This window comes from Hippopotamus amphibius, chromosome 6, assembly GCF_030028045.1.
Source record: "Hippopotamus amphibius kiboko isolate mHipAmp2 chromosome 6, mHipAmp2.hap2, whole genome shotgun sequence".
Classification (NCBI taxonomy): domain Eukaryota; kingdom Metazoa; phylum Chordata; class Mammalia; order Artiodactyla; family Hippopotamidae; genus Hippopotamus; species Hippopotamus amphibius.
The window spans coordinates 146,684,096-146,704,549 of NC_080191.1; the positions used below are offsets into that span (position 1 = coordinate 146,684,096).

At 40.2% G+C, this 20,454-nt stretch overlaps 1 protein-coding gene and 1 long non-coding RNA gene across 2 annotated transcripts in view; one reads left to right on the forward strand and one right to left on the reverse strand.

The window, feature by feature from the left end:
* Nucleotides 1-20,454, reverse strand: part of LOC130855181 (uncharacterized) — a 77,480-nt gene that overhangs the window by 33,753 nt on the left and 23,273 nt on the right. The window contains exon 2 of the long non-coding RNA XR_009054242.1: nt 13,923-14,001. This is a non-coding gene — a long non-coding RNA (uncharacterized LOC130855181). The remainder of the gene's footprint in view (nt 1-13,922; nt 14,002-20,454) is intronic.
* Nucleotides 3,078-20,339, forward strand: SAMD7 (sterile alpha motif domain containing 7). Its single transcript, XM_057738297.1, has 7 exons — nt 3,078-3,178; nt 4,401-4,525; nt 8,062-8,140; nt 9,225-9,844; nt 11,053-11,174; nt 16,995-17,105; nt 20,145-20,339. Exons 1-7 carry the CDS (start codon nt 3,078-3,080, stop codon nt 20,337-20,339), a joined length of 1,353 nt encoding a protein of 450 aa, XP_057594280.1.

A 20,454-nucleotide genomic window follows, 5' to 3' on the forward strand; every position in this document is an offset into this window, starting at 1 on the left:
ATATATATGAGTTAGCATACAGTATTTGTTTTTCTCTTTCTGGCTTACTTCACTCTGTATGACAGACTCTAGTGAAGTAAGCCAGAAGAGAAAACAAATGTCCTATAAATATCAAGTAAGTTGAGGTGGTCTAATGTGTCATTTAAAGCTTGTGTGTCCTTATTTATTTTCTGTTTGGATGATCTGTCCATTGATGTAAGTGGGGTGTTAAAGTCTCCTACTATTATTGTGTTACTGTCGATGTCCCCTTTTGTGGCTGTTAGCATTTGCCTTATGTATTGAGGTGCTCCTATGTTGGGTGCATAGATATTTACAATTGTTATATGCTCTTCTTGGATTGATCCCTTGATCATTATGTAGTGTCCTTCCTTGTCTCTTGTAATAGTCTTTACTTTAAAGTCTAATTTGTCTGATATGAGTATTGCTATTCCAGCTTTCTTTTGACTTCCATTTGCATGGAATATCTTTTTTCATCCCTTTACTTTCAGTCTATATGTGTCCCTTGGTCTAAAGTGGGTTTCTTGTAGGCAGCATATAGAAGGGTCTTGTTTTTGTATCCATTCAGCCAGTCTGTGTCTTTTGGTTGGAGCATTTAATCCACTTACATTTAAGGTGATTATTGACATGTGTGTTCCTATTACCATTTTCTTAAATGTTTTGTGTTTGTTTTTGTAGGTCTTTTCCTTCTCTTGTGTTTCATGCTTAGAAAAGTTCCTTTAGCAATTGTTGTAAGGCTGGTTTGGTGGTGCTGAATTCTCTTAATTTTTGCTTGTCTGTAAAGCTTTTGATTTCTCCGTCAAATCTGAATGAGATTCTTGCTAGGTAGAGTATTCTCGGCTGTAGGTTTTTCTCTTTCAGGACTTTCTGTATATCCTGCCATTCCCTTCTGGCCTGCAGAGTTTCTGCAGAAAGATCAGCTGTTATCTTTATGGGTTTTCCCTTATATGTTATTTGTTGCTTTTCTTTTGCTGCTTTTGATATTTTTTCTTTGTGTTTCATTTTCATTAGTTTGATTACTATGTGCCTCAGTATATTTCTCCTTGGGTTTATTCTGTATGGGACTCTCTGCGTTTCTTGGACTTGATTAATTATTTCCTTTCCCATGTTGGGGAAGTTTCCCACTATAACCTCTTCAAATATTTTCTCAGACCCTTTCTTTTTTTCTTTTTTCTGGGATGCCTATGATTCGAATGTTGGTGCGCTTAATGTTGTCACCGAGGTCCCTGAGACTGTCTTCCATTCTTTTTATTCTTTTTTCTCTTTCCTGCTTTGTGGCAGTTATTTCCCCCATTCTATCTTCTAACTCACTTATTCATTCTTCTGCCTCAGTTATTCTGCTGTTTATACCATCTAGAGTATTTTTAATTTCGGTTATTTTATTGTCCATTACTGTTTGTTTGCTCTTTAGATCTTCTGAGTCCTTATTAAATGTTTCTTGTATTTTCTCTATTTTGTTGTCGAGATTTTGGATCATCTTTACTATCATTACTCTGAATTCTTTTTCAGGCAATTTTCCTATTTCCTCTTCATGTATTTGGTCTTGTGGGTTTTTTTCCTGCTCCTTTGCCTACATGGTGTTTCTTTGTTTTCTCATTTTGTCTAATTTATAGGATTTGCTGTCTCCTTTCCCTGTGCTGCCTAGTAGTAATTCCTCTTGTTTCTGCCCTCTGCCCCCTGTGGTGGGGTTTGTCCAGTGTCTTGAGTAGGCTTCCTGGTGGCGGGTGGGGGGGGATCTGGTGTCTGCTTTCCAGTGTGTGGCTCTGTGTTTTTTCTCTCTGATGAGCAGGGCTGTGTCAGGTGGTGTGTTTTAGGGTATCTGTGAGGCTAATATGGCTTTAGGTAGTCTATGTGCTGATGAGTGGGTTTGTGTTCCTGTCTTGTTTGTAGTTTGGTGTGGGGTATCCAGCACTGGCAGTTGCAGACAGTCGGACGAAGCCAGGTCTTAGACTCTGATACAAGGTTCCATGAGAGTTCTCTGCAATTAATCTTCCCTGTGTCTGAGGACTCCCTAGTAGTCTAGCATCCTGGATTCAGTGCTCCCTCCCCAGAGCCTCCTACTTGACTTCTTATGGAGTAGTGCAGACTTCAGAGGTTGCTTGTGCCCACAATAAAGGGGTTTAAAGAAGACTGTCCAAGCCCCAGACTAATGGCAGAGTGCTGCGTCAAACAAATACCATTTATGTTGGGATCTTTGCAGTCCTTTCTGGTGTCCAAGATTGTCTGCTGGTGTTCAGCTGGTTCTCTGTGGGAATTATTGCATCTTTTGATGTATTCCTGATGCATCTGTGGAGAGGGATGCTTTCCATGTCCTTCTACTTCGCCTCCATCTTTCTTCCTCAGTTTTTTTTTAAAGCAACAACTGAGGAGGAAGAAGCTAAAGTGACCTGTTTGACTAGCAGTCATTTAATACTTAAAATTATTCAAAGGATGTTAATATTTAACAAGAAAATATAAGACAAAATTTTACCCCTTTTACAATGCTCCCTTTTACTGATCACTAGGTTCTAGATAAAGTTATGAATGCTTGGTGTTTGTGTATGTTTGGTTATAACTTAGTCACTTGTTCCAGTTAGAAACATGCAGTCAGCCTGTATACACTTTAATTTGATGTATTTTTAGCCATTAGGAAGATTTTCCTCCTCTTTTCTGTTTTAATCTTAACTACTAAATAGGAATATGTTTCCAAAAATTTAACATATGGGAGCATACATGCATTTGTACCTCTGGAAATATAAAAATCAAAGTAAGTTGTAATAAAAGAAGATGGTATTTCTGGAATCTTGCAAAACTGGTTTAATTTTATTTGTATTGCTTATAGTGTGGTATGGTATTACCTGTAGATTCTCCAACAAATTCCAAAGGCACACAAAGTTCTACAGTTGTATCTGGGTGCTTACAATAGAGGGGTTTTTGTGTAACCGAAAGCTTGGTGTAGTTTGTCTTCCCAAGTGTTGGGAAAATACAAAAGGTATTCATCGTGTTTAAGAAGAATTCAAAACAGTTCACAGAAAGTAGAGGTATTTGTTGACATAACTATTCTTTTTTTTTTAGAGCTCCATCAGTGGCGAGAGATATTGATGATAAATTCAATGATGGCTGTGAACCCTTTGTTGACAGCATCAGGGCAGCAGAGGATTCCACTGGTTCCCTCAACACTTGAACCTCCAAGTGTGGACAGGTATTTCTCTCCAATATGATATTTCAGTCAAAGGAGAAAAAGGACATTATTAAGTTTTCAAATGCTGTTAACCCCAGGGTTGTTTTATTGTCTAATGTTATTTCAGGTAACTGTGGTGCAGTAACTCTGCCAGCCACATCTTCCACAAACTTCGCGTCAGTTCCCCTTTGAGGCCTGCTTGACATCACTTGCTATGTGACAGGCATTGTATAGGTGCAAACGTGGATGTAGTCTGCTAGGACTGCCATAACAAAATACAACAGACTGGGTGGCTTAATTTTATTTCTCACAATTCTGGAGACTGAAGGTCCTAGATCAAAGTGTTGGCAGGTTTGGTTTCTCCTGATGCTTCTCTCCTTGGCTTGCAGACTTGGCTGCCTTTTTCTCTGTGTCCTCACATGCCTTTTTCTCTATGTGCAAGCACGTCTGGTGTCTCTTCCTCTTCTTATAAGGACACCAGTCCTACTGGGTTAGGGCCCCACCCTTACGACTTCATTTAACTTTAATTACCCCCTTATAGGCCCTATTTCCAAATACAGTCACATGGCAGCAGAGGGTGGGGTGTGGTTAGGACTTCTGACATAAGCATTCAGTCCACAACAATTGGGTATCCTGGATTTCCTGTGATAGAGCAATTCTTTCTTTGCAATAAAAGTGAAATTATCAGTATTTTGGTTGCACACTCTGGCAGTTTCCTGTCTTCCCTTCTTTTGAATATGTTGATATGTTCTGACACTCAGAGGAGAAGGTAAAATTCATTATTTATGCTTGTTCACGGAGCATGAACAATAGAGTTGGACTTCTAGAGACCATTAAAGTTTGGAGAAATAAATTGTCCACCCAGGTAGTCACTGATCCCAGATGGCAAAACTCAGGCCAGAGTTTGTTCATCAAACGAGAAAAGAATGTCGTGGACAAGAATGGAAAATCAGACATTGGTATTGATTTGATTAGATCCTTTTTCCCCCCAACATCCCTAAAACTTTTGTTTCCTGCTTTCTCTATTGTGTTGTCAGCTCGGTCAGTCTTTCCTTAGTAGAGCCCTTCCTCCTGAGCTTTCTTATCATATTTCTACTTAAGCCGATAGAGACTGCAGGAATTTTGTACTTCATTTTGGGAAGAGATGATAGAATCTCATATGGAAATATAAAAAAATCTCACTGCAATGGAAATTTTGTACAATTTCATTTTCATTTTACCCAATTTGCATCTTTTTCCCTAGAGATTTATTGCCTCCCACTGTGGCTCCAACTGACCCAAGACCATTTTGTGTTCCTTCCCAATTTGCATCCTCTGCTCTACCACATGCAAATATGCCGAATGTGCTGTCTAACCGTGTCTACTCAGGTATGAGCAATAGATGACTCTCGTCTGTGGAGCCTCTGTGAACTGGATTGCTGCGTTAATCTTGCCATCAAATTCACTGCCAAATTTTGGAGGCAAAACTATACTGTGATTATAGTAGTTTCTACAATTATTGTAGTTTCTACAATTATTACCTAGGTTTAAATCATGGTTCCACCACTGTGTGACCAAGTGTAAGTTGTTTAACTCTTCCAACCGTCAGTCTACTGATGAATAACATGAAAATCTGCAATTACTATCTGTCTTATCTTACACGCAAGGAACTGATGAGGTCATGAGGAGATGAGATCTGAGAGTTAAAGGCCCTGGGGCAGTTTATATATGGCCTGATAGGTCATAGTGAGGACTTGCCTTTTATTCTGGTGAAGAGGGAAAGCTTTTGAGGAGTTTGAGCAAAGGAATGGCATGGTCTGACATATTTTACCAGGATGTCTCTGGCTGCTGTGTTGGGGACAAACTTGATAGGATTAAAGTTCTGGAGTTAAACTGATGCGAGTTAATGGGCTATTATAATAGTCAAAAGATTATGATGGATTGGCCCTGGGTGGTGACAGTAGGAATAGTAAGAAGTGGTTGGATTCTGTAAATGCTTTGAGAGTAGAAACACCAGGATTTTCTCAGAGTTTAGATATGAGATGTGAGGAGAGGTGTTAAGGATGACATCAAAAATTTTGGCTGAGAAATGGGAAAGGTGGAGTTGCTATTCAGTGAGTTGAGGAAAACTGTGAAAGTAAGAGTGCTTGGGGCAAGGGAGAGATCATAGGCATTTGAGATGCCTAATAGACAATCAATTAGAGATATCCGGAAGGCAGCTGAAATCCAGGGAGGACTTCTGGAGACAACCTGGAGATGTCATTTTGGAAGTCATCAGGATGTATGAGACTAGATGAGATCATCTATAGAATGAGTTAAAAGGATGAGTTAGAAGTTAAAAGGATGATCCCTGGGACATACCAACAGGGTCCAGAAGATGAAGGGAGACATAGAAAGAGCAACCAGTGAAGTGGGAGGAAACTCAGGAGAGAGGACAGAGGCCTGGAAGCCAAGGGAAGAAAGTGTTTTAAGGAAAAAGTAAGCAATTGAGTCAAGTGTGCCACCCAAAGATCAAGTAAGATGAGGACCAAGAATATGTGATTAGATGTAGCTTTGTGAGGTCACTGATGATCTCAATAAGAGCAATTTCAGCAGAGTGATGTCAGTGAAAATGAGTGTGGGGGCTCAGGAGAGAATAAGAGGTGAGAATTTCCTCACAATATTGAAGATCAAATTGATGCATCATCTTATCTCCCCAAAACTATATTCAATGAGTTTCTGTTTGTCCCCCCTCCCCAATTCCAACAACTCTTCATATTGGGTTGGCCAAAAAGTTCGTTCAGGCTTTCTACGTTACAGAAAAAACCCGAATGAACTTTTTGGCCAACCTAATAGATACGCACAATGTGAGTGAAAGCCTGACACAGAAAGAAATATGATTGGTGCCAGGGCCAGTGAAAATACTGACCTGCCTGGATTTAACCATATTGTCTACCACAGGGCATGTAGATGCACTTTGATGAGATAGAGCAAGGGCCACATCTGAAACTAGACACACCCACTGGAGTGTGACAGGCCCAACAGCTGAACCTGAATGGTAGCCCCATGTGGCAGCAAGAACCCAGTAAATCTATAGCCCGAAGTTACAGGCAATAGACAAGCAAACCAGTGAAATAGTTGCATTACTGACACAGAGAGAGCTTCTTGGTGATGAAGAATCAGAAACTGCCAATAGTTGGATACGAACAGGCCGGTTGACATCCTGTCCCAGGGACAGAGGTCAGTCTCCCACCTCAAGGCTGGCACGTAAGAGAGTAAGCAAGGGCAAGGTAGGGCCTCAGTCCTATAGAAGCCAAGCTACTAAGTACGATAGCAAAATAGGAATTAAGACAGGAATCTATTTCAGAACTTGGGATGTTAGGCAGGGAATGGATCATTACAACTAGACTAGCACTAAGTTTGATGTCAATTCTTTGGGAAAGAGAAAAAAACTTGAAATAGGTTTGATGAGTCCAGATTTCACAGGGTGCTAAAATCCAGGTAACGAGAACTGTGCCCTCTACAGTGGTCTTCTCACACGGACGTTCTCTTCATCCTTGGGCCTTACTCCATGGGTTGGCAGTTTCATGCATGCCTGCTGGAATGTCTTGAAGCCATTTTTAGAGGTCACGTCATCTAACCTTTGAATTTTACAACTGAGAAAGAAGCTCATAAAAATAGATATAGTATGGTGTATTTCAAGATAGGTTATTATTAACAGGAGTTGAACGAGCTCTGCTAGCTTGGTACAAGGCAAGTATAAAAACAGTTCTAGGCTTCATGACACTTGCGCTCTTGCTGAGGAGAATAGACTTGCACATGTAAAACTATCACTGAACACAACTATGTGTAATAAGCATAATTTGCATGTCTGATATTTTTAGAGTGTGGTCCATAGGCCTATGCTGATCTGAGAAGTGGTTGTACAAACAAATGCATAAATAGAGAGTAAGCCTCAAAACTCTTACAGCCATTTGACAGGGTAATTTTATGTCTATTAATCTAATCATTTTAAATTGTGCTTGTATTTGTTCTTGCTTTCATTTCAATTTTCTAAAACGTCATTTTACATATTTTTTAAAAGTGTTGGTCCACGATGGGTTGGAAATTTTAAAAGAAAAAAGTAGTCCTTCACCATGGATGGTTTGAGAAGCACCAGCATAGACTCTAAGTGCATTAGGAGTCCAGAGAAAGAAAAAATCAACATGAGCATGAAGTTACCAGGCAAGAATAGAGCCTTGAATTCTGATGATGCTGTCATTATTTCAAGACATAATGGAAGGTTGGAAGGTTGACACAAAGAATGTAATTGCTGTTCAACTCCATTGAAGTTGTTTTGTAAAAAGTATTTGCCTCAGTTACACCAAAAAGTCCACATACAGAACTTCATATTTTATACACTTAAATCATTGTATTTATTTCCAGGGATTTCAGTGCATCAAGAAGCACTTAGTTACTTTTTTTAAAAACTAATTCTTTTTATCCAAGAAAAAAAAAGTTATCAATATTTACTTCAAAAGCAAGCAATCAAGAGATCCACAGTTAATTTCATGTTTTTCCTTTTGAAGGATGGTAGGGAAACATTGCCAGTCATGAGACCCATACTTAAAGAAAAAAATTATATAGGGAATTTCCTCGTGGTCCAGTGATTTGAACTTGGCGCTTTCACTGCCAGGGCCCCGGGGTCAACCCCTGGTCAGGGAAATAAGATCCTGCAAGCTGCACAGCACAGCCATAAAAAAGGAAACATTATCTGGTGTTATCACGCCATGACCAAAGTGACTCTAAGATTCTGAACAGCCATGAACTGATACCATTTCTAACACTGTGCGCAGTTGTGCTCATTTTTGCAGATACTGTTCTAAATCATTATATTTTCTTTTATTATTTTCAAATGGATATTGTTAATTTGTTTGTGGGGTGGGATGGTGGTTTTCTTGTTTAAGGTTGGGGCATTTTGCCACCTGAATCCCTAAAGGCAATGGCTAGAAGGAATGAAATGCTTCGAAGGCAGCATACTGCCAGGTAATGTAACAATGTTGTTTTATTTTCTATTCATTCCCTTGTTTGTTTATTCATTTGTTATATATATACTTTTATATATATTCATTCATTTCTTGTGTTTGTATATTGTTGTTTTCATATAAATTGTTGTATTTGTGTATATGTGTTCACTGATAATGTATATATACACGCTGATTACTTTCAAAAAGTATTCCAGGAATATTACAAAAATAAACATATACAGACATGTACACAGGTTGTTTAATGATAAAAGCAAGATTAGAAATTACACAGTGAAGCTAATTCTATAGATCACAGTAGTTTCTCAATGTCTCATAATTAAAACACCTAGCTATGATTCCTTTGAAATTCATATTGGCATTTCTGTCTTAAATGACTTCAAGTCCGCCCAAAGATAGGGGCCAAGCTTGCCAATGACACTTAAAATTATGCCATTAGAGCCCAGACAGCCCCATGTCAGCCTAAAAGTGGCCTTCAGCAACCAGGAGAAAGAAATACACAGCAATAATGACTAGGGCATTGCTCTTGGCGAGAGAAAGCATGAGAGTCAACTTTTTCATCACTGAACACTAAGGGGTCCAGGTGATGACCAATAAGCAAAGTGAAGTAAGCAAAAATACCAACAAGTCTTCCCCCCTCCCTTCCCCCACCCTTATCACTGGAATTAATTTTAGCAGTTAAGACTTACTGCATTTCTTGAGTCTCACTAAAATTGTACTGCAAGGTTTAAGAACTTCTTCCCAAAACTTTAGTTTCTTTGAGGATTAATCCTTGGCAAGAAACTGTGCTGCATTCCCCCCATCCCTGCTAAAATTGCCACATCCATTAGAGATAATGCTCTAAAGATTGGCCTTGGACTTCCATTGTGAGATTCAGGCCAAACCCTTCACCTCTGATCTTACTCCAGACTCTCCTTCCCAGTGGCTCTCTGGGGGATTCGTGTTTACACCTAACAAACTTTAGATAAGTAGCATAAGGACTCACAAGAAAAGCAGAGGTTCTATATTAGGGAAGGAAGAGGGCCATTAAAATTATATTTCTAATGATTTTCTTGGGTTTATAAAATATGTTGTTTTGTTTTTAGGATGGAAATGGAAATGCATGCCATTTACCAGCAAAGGAGAATAGAAAAAGTTAATTCCAAGGGACGAGCAGGCCTAGGGATACCATTCCTCTATGGCTCCAGTGTCCCAGCTGGCCCAGCCACTTACCATGGCAGGAACACACTCCCTGCCAGGGACCTGCATGTTCACAGAAGTGCCCTGAGAAATCTTCAGGGAAACCCCACGCTAGTGGCAACCAGTCCACGCTTTCCGGAGAGCTGGGGGCAGAAATGTCATCGCCTCAGGAGAGCTACAGGGAATCAGAAAGTTCTAGATAGTGACACTGAGAGTTCTAAAAGTCAAGTAGAAGAAAAACCCCTAGGCCAAACCCACGCAATTCCCTATGAAGAGAATGAGTATGCAAAAGACCCAGAAACGGATGCTCTCAACAATCACAAGTTGGGTGAAACCAATGAAAAGCCAACTACAGCTCTTGCGGGAGAGCTGGAGCCCAACCATAGAAAACCCTGGGAAGCTCATGGCACTCCCCTGGAAGAAAAGGCCTGGGAGGATGGGAAAGAGAAGCCTTCAGAGCAGGTTTTGGCAGCCTGTGGTGAAAAGAATGGGGTTTACCCTCCAGTTCCTCGACCATCTCTGCCAGGTACATGTCCAGGGGCCAGTCCTCATGAACCGCAGGTCATCAAGTCCGTGAAGTTATTGCAAAGTGAACTATAACTGTTGTGTTTCTTTTCATCCTTCTTTTTCTTAATCCTACTTAGAATTACCTCTTCTTGAAAAAACTTATTACATTAGTTCCAATCAACCGTAACAGTGCAATGTACCTCTGTTTATATATTGCTATGTAGAGAATTTTCAGCAAAAGCTAGGAAGGAAAATATGAGGAAGGATGGGAAAACCTACCAGAATTTTTAATTAAAATTTTAATTAAATTTAATCTCTTCAACACAAAATAGAGGGACTTCTTGGTTAGAAGTATGAATTCAATCCCCCCTGTATTTAAGTGTAAGAAAAATAGACAATTAAACAGAAGCTCTCTCAGTGCGCATGACGGTTACGATACTCTCTAATCTAAACGTAGTAACACACTGTCCTCTCCCCGCCACCCCCCCCGCTGCCAAAACACTGAAAGGTTTTCTGTAACTTCTGTAGATAAAAAATATTTTAAAACTGGAACTTCTTTAGATAAAAATATTTTAAAACACAGGGAATGTATAGCATTCCCTGCATAGCACAGGGAACTCTACCTAACGCACTGTGGTGACCTAAATGGGAGGGACGTCCAAAAGGGAGGGGGTAGCTGTGTGTGCGTGGCTGGTTCATTTTGCTGGGCAGTGGAGGCTAACAACATTGTAAAGCAACCGTACTCCAATAAAAATTAATAATGAGAAAAACCTACAGGGATCTACAGTATGTGTAATCTAGCTACCATACCAACTGCTTCCCTGACAAAATAGCAATATGCCATTTTGATGAAGATGTAGCTAAATTTTTGCATGGTTTAGAAAGCATGATACATCATGTAACATCACGGAACATGGTAGTGTTAATCTGGAGAATGAAATCCACAGGGTATTTCTATTGGAATCTGAGAGAAGCTGGAACTTTGTTTTTATTTATGATAAGGCTGTCTTTAAAGATCCTTTAGAGGAAGAAAAGAAAGCACGTAGCTAAGCTTTTTTAGAAATCATCTCTCAGTAACTCAGTATCTTTTAAGGGGGTTACCTGCAGATCTATGTAAAGGGACTGCTCTGTGGTAGCAGAACATGAGGAAATTAATGTAACTATATATAAAACTGTACTCTTAACTTCTGCCTTTTCCCACAAAATAATCTTCTTTCCATTTTAAAGGAACACATGTGTTGCTTACAATCCAGGAAAACCTATCTTTGGATGAAGATATTCAGAAATGGACCGTGAATGATGTGTGCAACTTTATTAGTGGCCTTCCGGGTTGTTCAGACTATGCTCAGGTATGTAGCACTTAAGTGTTTTCTTAAAAGTAAGACACTTTGAAATATACTTCCTTCATAATGAGTTCTGTCGAACTTGATTTTGACCCCAGAAAGCATTCCTAATGATCTCTCCCTTTGTATGTCATTGGCGGCCCTGGAACAGAAGTCTCTGATTGGTGGAGTTTGGGTCATGTGCCCACACCTCAGCTTCAGGCGAGGCTGGCAGAGACAGTATCTGGCTTTAGTTCTGTCCCATTAGGACTCCTGAGATGTGGGAATTCTTCCAAAATTAAGAGGTTCAGAGGCCAAACATCCAGGAAGAATGAGAGATGTCTACTATAGTCCCTCCTCATCCATTTAGTACACGTTTTGGAGGCATGCACCTCTATATCAGAAGTTTTAGGCTACTCATCATATGTAACAGAAATATATACTTTATTCTAAAAAGGACAAGAAGGAAATACATCTGAAAAGTAGGAAATTATTTTAAAATTCCATTTTTATGCTGGGGCAATATATAAAAATGCCTACACACATAATTAAATCTGGTAGACAAATACTATTTTTTAAATTATAATGAACTATCGGGACAGTTGGAAAGTAAGACTAGTCTCATTTATACAGGAAAATTGGAAATAAAAATGGTGGGTTGACAAATCGTTGAAGTTTATGTCAATGCTACATTTTCATGCATATAGTTTACTTTTTCAAGTGATTTAATAACACAATTCCAAGCAACAATGTGCCTATTAAATCTGGTATCATTATCTTTGGTTTATATGTTAAAGGAAAAGAAAGGAAGAAAAGGACATTATGTTTTAACTACACAATTAACTGATGTTAGAGAGAATTTTTTTCAGATCTCATTTTGTGATGATGTTTTCCTTCACTCTAATACTGTGAATTTTTTTTAATTTTTAATTTTTCTTTCTTCCTTCCTTCCTTTTCTTTCCTTTTCTTCCTTCCTTCCTTTTTTCTTTCTTTCTTTCTCTCCCTTCCTCTATCCCTCCTCCCTCCCTTCCTTCCTTTCTTTCTCTCTCCCTTTCTTTCTTTTTCTTTCTTTCTTTCTTTCTTTCTTTCTCTTTCTTTCTTTCTTTCTTTCTTTCTTTCTTTCTTTCTTTCTTTCTTTCTTTCTTTCTTTCTTTCTCTCTCCCTCTCTCTCTCTCTCTCTCTCTCTTTCTGTCTTTCTTTCTTTCTTTTCCTTTCTATCGTTCTTCCTTTGTTCTTTTTATGGGACCAATGGAAAATTCATATAGAGTAGTGATTAAGAGTATGGCTTATGAAACCAGAAAGTACAAGTTCAAATCCTGGCTTTTCCACTTTCTGGACATGTGACGTAGGACAAGTTGCCTCTCTCTTCAGTGTCTCAGTTTTTTCATATGTAAAATAGGGCTTACAGTATAATACATTTTCAAAAGATTCTTGTAAGCATTGATGAGTGCCTGGCACCTTGTAAGTACTCAATAAATTCTAACTTCATCATTAAATCAGAGGCCTCTAGACAAAGCAGAATCTCAAGTTACTTATGAGGCAAGTTGTATTCTTCAAGACACCTACTTTGTCTCTTTGCATACCTGATAAAAAATTTTGTCCTATTTTTTCCTATTCAATGAGTATAACCTTATTATTTTATTACCAGTCATCAACCACAAGTAAGTCACTTTTTAAATTTATCTATACCACTTATCAAATGCCACATCAACCAGTGGTAAATGAAGTTACCAAATTCTGACAGCCGGAAACAAGCAACCCCATGTATAACGAACATTTGATTGCTGACTTCCGATGGATTGAATCTGTTTGAACTCACTATTCTGATTCACAGTCATAAAAATGTAGTTTATAATAACTACTCTTGTAATAAATAATGTTATATGCATTTCATACTTTATAATGTCCCCTTATGGGTACAAAGAAGTCACATAAATACAAAGACCCCATACTTTGCTGACTCATTATCTCTTACCAACAAGATGTTGGAACTTCCTTCCCCACCCCAAGAAGTGGTGTTTCTCAAATGTGTTTAGGATCTAGTCCTGCTCTTGTTTCCTCACTAATGTCCGTTCTTCTCCCAGCAATTGCTGGTGATATCCACAGCAAGGATGCCACTACTCTACTGGGCATGACCAGGCTGTGTTCAGTGATGGTGTTCTGTACAAAACGGGGAAAACTCCCCTGGATGCAACTGGGCACCATCTGGGTGCACCAAGCTCTGAAGCAGCACTGCCTGTGCACACCCCCACAGGAACCCTTGTCTGCAATGTGCCATCCGCTTTTACTCACAGTCCCTGGGACTGCTCAGGGCCACACCCACTGTTCCCTTCTCTGTCCTCTTCTTCCTCACCTCTGCCTTAGGTGCAGTAACCTCCAACCACCTCCCTTCTGCAGGTAGAAAAAAGAAATTCAGGAAAAAAAATAACCGCAATGAAAACTCAAAGCCCCTTGCAAGATGAAATACTTTAAATAGATGTGAAGAGAGGGTGGGTGGTTTGGCCATTTAGGGACATCTAGGATATCCCGTAACACATTTCATTTGTTCAAGGTCATTGTCTAGTTCAAAGAAGTCAGCAGATAAAGTATTCTCCCTAAAAATAACTCAAAATATTAAAAATATGTGCAAATTTATATCATGCACATGGCCCAAACTGCTCTCATGAGAATGAAGTGAGGGACATCTGAGTGACAGAGGCACACTCTGCATCTCTGCCTTAGGCCCAGAGTCCATCCACCATGACTGGGCATTTCAGGCCCTGGCTGCCAACCTACCTCTGTGTGAAAATTTATCCCCGTGATTTCTCCTTCTTTGGATGCTCTCTCATGCTCCCGTCACTGCTCACTGGAATCCCTATAAAGGAAAGAGAAATTAGGTAAAATTTCTACCATAAATATAGGTAACTATTTTCCTCAGCACTCCTTTTTCTGATTGGCAGTGGAAAAATTCTGGATCAGAATCGTAAACCACACATTATTTTACAAGTTCTCTAACTGGCAAGCTCTGCTTCTTGGGTAACTCGCTTAACCTTTCCTATGTTGGTTCTCTCATTTATAAAAGATCACAATAGCGTCTACTCTTTATTGGCAACAGACTACGTGCCAGGCACTGTACTAAGTAAATTATTTAGACTCTCTTTTAAATTTAATCTATACCGTATTTCTACAAAGGAGATATTAACTCTATTTTGCAGCTGAGTAAAACTGAGCTTCCGGGTGGCTAGAGGACTACTTAAAAAAATGTGTGTGACTACAAATCTAGCTCTTTCCATTATAATTACTGCACACTGAGGATATTGGGCCATGTGATTTTCAGCCAGGAGCACATGGGCCCCCAGGAATTCTCAGAGGTGGTAGAACATATGGTTAAGTTATTCACGATATTTCAAAACAACAAACAATCTAAGAAATAGCATACATTTCCCCAAAATAAGGCCACACAGACTAACCCAAACTGTCCACTTTTTTGTGTAGGAAAATAGAAAAAGAAATAATTAGGAAAAATAGGAGAAGAAATAATTACTTAATAAATACAGTTTGTAAATAACTAAAATCTGTTAGAACACAAAGTTCCTGATATGGAAGCTTCCCAAGAAGATTCTAATTTTCAGCTGGTCCTGAGGCATGCCCTCCGAGGCACAGAACACATAGTGGAAATGGGACAAATACGTGTCCTCTTCTCATGGAGCTCACAGTCCAGAAGAGGGACACCCGTAAGAGATTCCACGTCAGTGTGACCGTGCTGTGAGAGGGCAGCCGCAGGGCATGGTAGGAACACACAGGAGGCCCTCGTGGCTTCCTAGGGGAAGAGGCATCAAAAGTGCGACCTGACAGTGAGGCGTGTACCAGCTGAGGGGGAATGTGAGCTGAGAGGGAGGCAAAGGAGGAATTTCCAGGCGAGGACCAGAAGTCAGAGAGAACGTAACATGGTTGGGAATTGAGAGTAATTCTTAGTGGCCAGAGGGCCAGGGCCAAGGTGGGAAAGGTGGGGATGGCAGGATAGGGGGCTGAAGAGGGAGACAGGGCCAGGCCACAAAGACTTGAAGGATTGTCACTTCATCCCAGAAACAGTCTAGGTTTTAAGGAGGAGTAACGTGCTTAGCTTTGTATTTCAGAAAGGTCGCTCAAGTTGCTTTTAGGAAAGTAGGTTAAAAGAGGAAAGACTGGTGGGGAAGCCTTCTCGGACGAGCAATCATGGAGTTTGATCCAGGGTAGAAGCAGTGGGGTGGACAGATAAGCATGCTATCTAAGAGGCAGAATTGGCGCGATTCAGCTTCTAAGTTAGGGAGCCTTCAGTATATAGAGACACTCACTGAAGCCAAGAGAGAGACTGAGATGGATCAAAAAGACCAAAGAGGACCTGGGTCAGAAGCCTAAGGGACTCTAACATGTAAGGATGGACAAAGAAACAGTAGCCACAAAGGTGACTGTGAAAGAGAGGGCAGAGGGTACCCAGGAGGGAGAAGCCTCAGGAAGGCAAGGGAAGAGCATTTTCTTGAAGGAATAGTCATCAATGTTGAATGCAGCCAGGAGCGTAAGAGATATGGGGACTGGAAAATATCTACGTTTGATCGAGTCACCAGGAGCCCAGAGGAGAGCAGGTTTAATGGACTGGTGAGGGTGGAGGTCAGACTTCTCGAGACTGAGGAACGACTGGGAAGTAAAAACATGGAAACAGGGAGCATCAAAACTCTTGAGAAATTGGGCTGTGAAGGGGTTGAGAGACTTGGGGCAGGACCTAGAGATGAAGTGAGGAAGTGCTTGTGTATTCTCTTCATTATTGTTTGTTTCATGATGGTGGAGACTTGCTTACATTCCAGTGGGAAAGAGCCCGCAGAAGAGGAGCCATTGAAGATGAGAGAGAGATATATCTATCATGTGGGGCCTGGAGGTGGGAAGGGTGAAGACACAGCCTATGTGGAGAAAGTGTCTTTAAACAGTGAGGGACCGCTCTTCCCCTGTATCAGCACAAAGAAAGAAAATATAAGCTTTCAGGTTGATTTGAGCAGAATTAGAGGAAGTTCTCTACTGGGTTGGTTTTTTTTTAATTGGGAAGTTGTATGATCTGCTGAAAATGAGGGGGGATTCTGTGGGGTCTAAAATTTGAGGAGTGTGAAATAGAAAGAAAAGAAAGCTCATCAGTATATATAGGATTGCCAGGCAGTTTGAAGTTGGAGATCATGGCATTATAGTACTACCAGTGAGCCTAGTTTTTTCCTGTCCATCTCCTTATCTGCCTGGAACCTTTGCCCACCAGCAGCCTTCCTAGTTTCTGGAAGAATGGAAGGCATGGTGACATCCACTCTACAGTCAGAACAAATTGGTCCTGTGGAAAGGTCCAGCATGACAGTTATCACCTGCGTTTTTCTCGCCTCCCTTCACCGCTCATCTAAGGCAGTGGACAGAGGCACTGCATCTATAAATGTGAGAGTCTGAAATTTGCCTGAAATGGTTTTTCCCTCAACCCTTCACTCACACTATTTGTCCATTCATTGATTTGTCCAGCAAGGATTATTACACATCTTCTACCATGTGCCAGGTACTGCATTACATGTACATCGGTGAGTAAAACATGGGCCTGCCCTCAAATAATGACTATTCCAGGTTGGTTTCCCATTGCACATACAGGAAATTACAGTGTACTCCAAGGGCTGTTAAAGAGCACAAGCAACATGCCACTGGAGCACAGAAAAGAGGGTAACTGAAGATAAGAAACGCTATGATTTTTTTGTGTCATCCTCAAGCAGTCTTAATGTTTCCTCCAAAGCTAAAAATCTATATATAGAACAAGGTAAAAAAAAAAAAAAAGACATTTAAATAAAGTTGACATCTTTTGTGTTTAATAAGGTATTTAAAGATCACGCAATTGATGGAGAAACTTTGCCATTACTCACAGAGGAGCATCTTCGAAGTACTATGGGATTAAAGTTGGGGCCGGCGCTAAAAATCCAATCACAGGTGGGGTGACTTTTTATGACTACATATGTATTAATGGTATGACGCTTAAGAGAAATATGTTCCTTTTATCTGGTTGTAATATTAACAACACCTATTTAACCTCTTTAGTAAGCTTTTCCCCTCTGTGGCTGGGGACATGATAGACGTGAGGAAGCTGAAAACATTGGACGGGGCAGTGGTACACATTCCTAGGTTTGGCTGGGAGGGCACAAAGCAGTGGCATACTGGTCAATGTTTAACAACCGGCTCTCTTTAAAAACGAACCCTGATCTGTAGCATTTGTCAGTTTCTGTAGTGTCAGTACTCCCACCATGGCTGACAGACTCCATATGCAGTGTCACTAACTACAGAACTGGGGAGAGATGCACAGCAGCACCCCATTTTAGACTGTCTTCACCATGTGGAGGCCACAAGACAAACCCAAGAGCAGAGATGATAATGATTATAGTAACATAAGTAGGTAAAAATAATTAAGGGATAAGCTTGGGGCATTTAATACGTTAGTTTTCAGTGTAGTATATCTAGTTGCAACTTTATATAATTTAATTTTTAATAATGGTTTTTTTAACAATTAGCTTGCAAAAATCCTAAAAATTTAACAAGTGGCCTCAAGAGTTGGAACAAGCCAGCTCCAGAGCACCACTTCTCATCACTGCCTCCACTGTTTCATTCTGGTCTGAGGCACCATCATCTCTCATTGTATTACTGCATTAGCCTTCTAACTCTTCTCCCTGCTCTGCTCTTGCCCACCCAGAACCTATTCACACAACAGAAAAGAATGATTCTTCTGTTACATGAGATAGATCATGTCCTTCTTCTGCTCAAAAGTCTGCAATAGCTCCCCATTTCTAAGTCAAAGTCCTATATTATTTGCACTTTTCCCCACCCACCACCACCCTTGCCTTCCTGACATCATCTAAGTCTCTCCCCACCAGTTACTGCTTTTGTCAACTCATCTCCGGATGCTGTTTGAACATCTAGACATGTTCCACCTTTGCACTGTTCCCTCTGCCTGTGATGCTCTTCCCCCAACATCCTCATGCTTTGCTCCCTCATCTCCTTCATCTTTGCTCCACTATACCATCTCAATGAGGTTTGCTTGGTTCACCCGAGTTAAAATTGCACATGGTCCAGCCCCCATACATACTACGGCTATCCCTTTTTCTGGACTTCTTTTTTTCCCCATAGCACCCATTGCGTTCACTCACACAGTATAATTTACTTATTTGTTATATTTATATTGGTTTTTTATTTTCCTCTGCCCCCACTAGAATGTAAGCTCTATTAGAGCAGAGATCTTTATCTGCTTTATTGACAGGTATAACCTTAGAACATGCAAAACCCATAATAGGTCAATAGTTATATGTTGAAAGAATGAGTTTCCTAAAAGTAAAATCAAGAAGCCTCAACTAATTCTTTCAGAATTTATACAGTACTCCACCTATTTACAATACATGTTTAGACCAGGAACTGAGTTTCCAGAATGTCCATCAAAACCATTTTTATTTGTCTGAACTTTTTATGGTGAAGAAGTTCTTTATTTCTAATACAAATACTTCAGTGTTTCCATTGGTGTTCTTTTTTTTCAACTTCTTATTTTGGAATAACTTTAGATAAAGAAAAGTTGCCAAGATAGTACAGAGAATTCACTTAGCTTTCTCTAATGTTAACATCTTACATAACATGGCACTAAGAAATTAACTAAGAAATTAACTTTGTACAAACTAAGAAATTAACATTAGTACAATATGATATTCACTTTTAAATGATTTATTTTTCTTTAGTGAGGAAGCTATATCTCTTGAAATACTTACAATAACACTGCACAGTTTTTTCTCAAATCAGATTTTCTTTGGCTTTGGTTTATCACTTTGGTTGTGTTTTTTTGTTTTCTTTCGTTTTGTTATGTTTTTTCCTTACGATGTGACAAACTCCAAGTCATTCTTAATCTTCTCCTCACTTGCTGTTAGCATTACCCCCTACATAATTTTCATGAGGCTACAGTCCTTTCTTATGCTCCTATCTGATATATGTAAGTGCCTCCATGCAGCCCACCTGAGCTATTATATCCCAAGCTCCATCTGCCAGCATAACAGGACAGGGCTCCCACAGAAGCTGGTGGGAGAGGTAGGTGGGTGGGGAAGGTCCAGCTGATGCCAGATGTTCAACCAAACAGAACGGTTGTAGAGTCCTTGGGGTTGGGAATTTCCAGGGGTCCAATTGAAGCAGAAAAATTGGAAGGTTCTAAGTAACATCTGAAAGCCCCAGAAGGTGAGCAGACAGGAGTTCATCCATGGAGACCAAAGTCTCCATCTCCAAAATGGAAATCAAGGGCAGAATTCCACTACAGCAAGAGCTGCTAAGAAGAAGAAAACCCACCCTCCAGAGTAGAAACTTAGAAGGTAGACCTGGACTGAGCACACAAGAAGAGGGGCAGGTGAAGAAAAAGTTACTGGAATTTGAGAACTCAGATATTATTAGAATGGAGGGAGCTGGGGGTTTAAGCTGTAACAATGTGAACAAAATAGAAATCTCCTGGGTCCCACTCAAGATCAGGTTTGCTTAGGCGCCCACTGGTTAGTACTAGGGCACCAAGTCCCAGAGCAGCCTTAATTATGTCTCAACACTAAGCCCGCTGAAGGCCAGCTGTGTGCTGAGGTTCTAAAGAATTCCAGCCTCACCCAGAGAAGGACGGTCTGGATGTTGGTGAAGGTGGAGTAGGGTGTCTGTGGGAACTCTTGCGGGACCACTGGAAAAGGAAGAGCTGGAGTGAACTCAGAGTGAAATAACTGAACCACAGTAGAACCAAGAACAGGAATTGGTAAGTTCCTACCACTTCGATACCCAGCTTCACAACGTAAACACTATGATTCTGAAAGAAAAAGCCCATCACATCCCAGAATTGTGTCCTCCACAACTGTGTAGATGCCACATGCCTGAAACTACCTCAGCCTCCCTGCCACCTCTGGCTTGGCAGAGTATGCTGAGTTATTGAAAGGATTCATAGATTTAATTACTATAATTATTTTGTCTTCAAAGGTATCTCAGCATATGGAAAACATGTTCTACAAGAAAAGTCTTTCACTTTCTACCCACACGAAACAAGCATTCGATCAACCAACAGACACAAACCCTCTTTTGGATTTTAATTCCTGGAGTGATACATTGGACACTCCTTGTTCCCAGGATATGATTGTCCCTAAAGGAACTGAGCAAGATAGGATGAGAAATTGAAACCCTCATGGAGCAAGAACAGTCTTAATCGATTTTCAAAAAAGCCTAGGATGTTCTGAAGGGTGTGTAAGTTTTCCCAGGACCAGATGGAGGCTCAGAGCGAGAGAAAGTCTGC

Coding starts and splice junctions, on each gene's coding strand:
- SAMD7 (XM_057738297.1), top strand. CDS start 3,078: ATGATAAATTCAATGATGGCTGTGAACCCTTTGTTGACAGCATCAGGG. Junction 9,845..11,052: donor TCCTCGACCATCTCTGCCAG/GTACATGTCCAG, acceptor TCCATTTTAAAG/GAACACATGTGTTGCTTACA. Junction 11,175..16,994: donor GTTGTTCAGACTATGCTCAG/GTATGTAGCACT, acceptor GTGTTTAATAAG/GTATTTAAAGATCACGCAAT.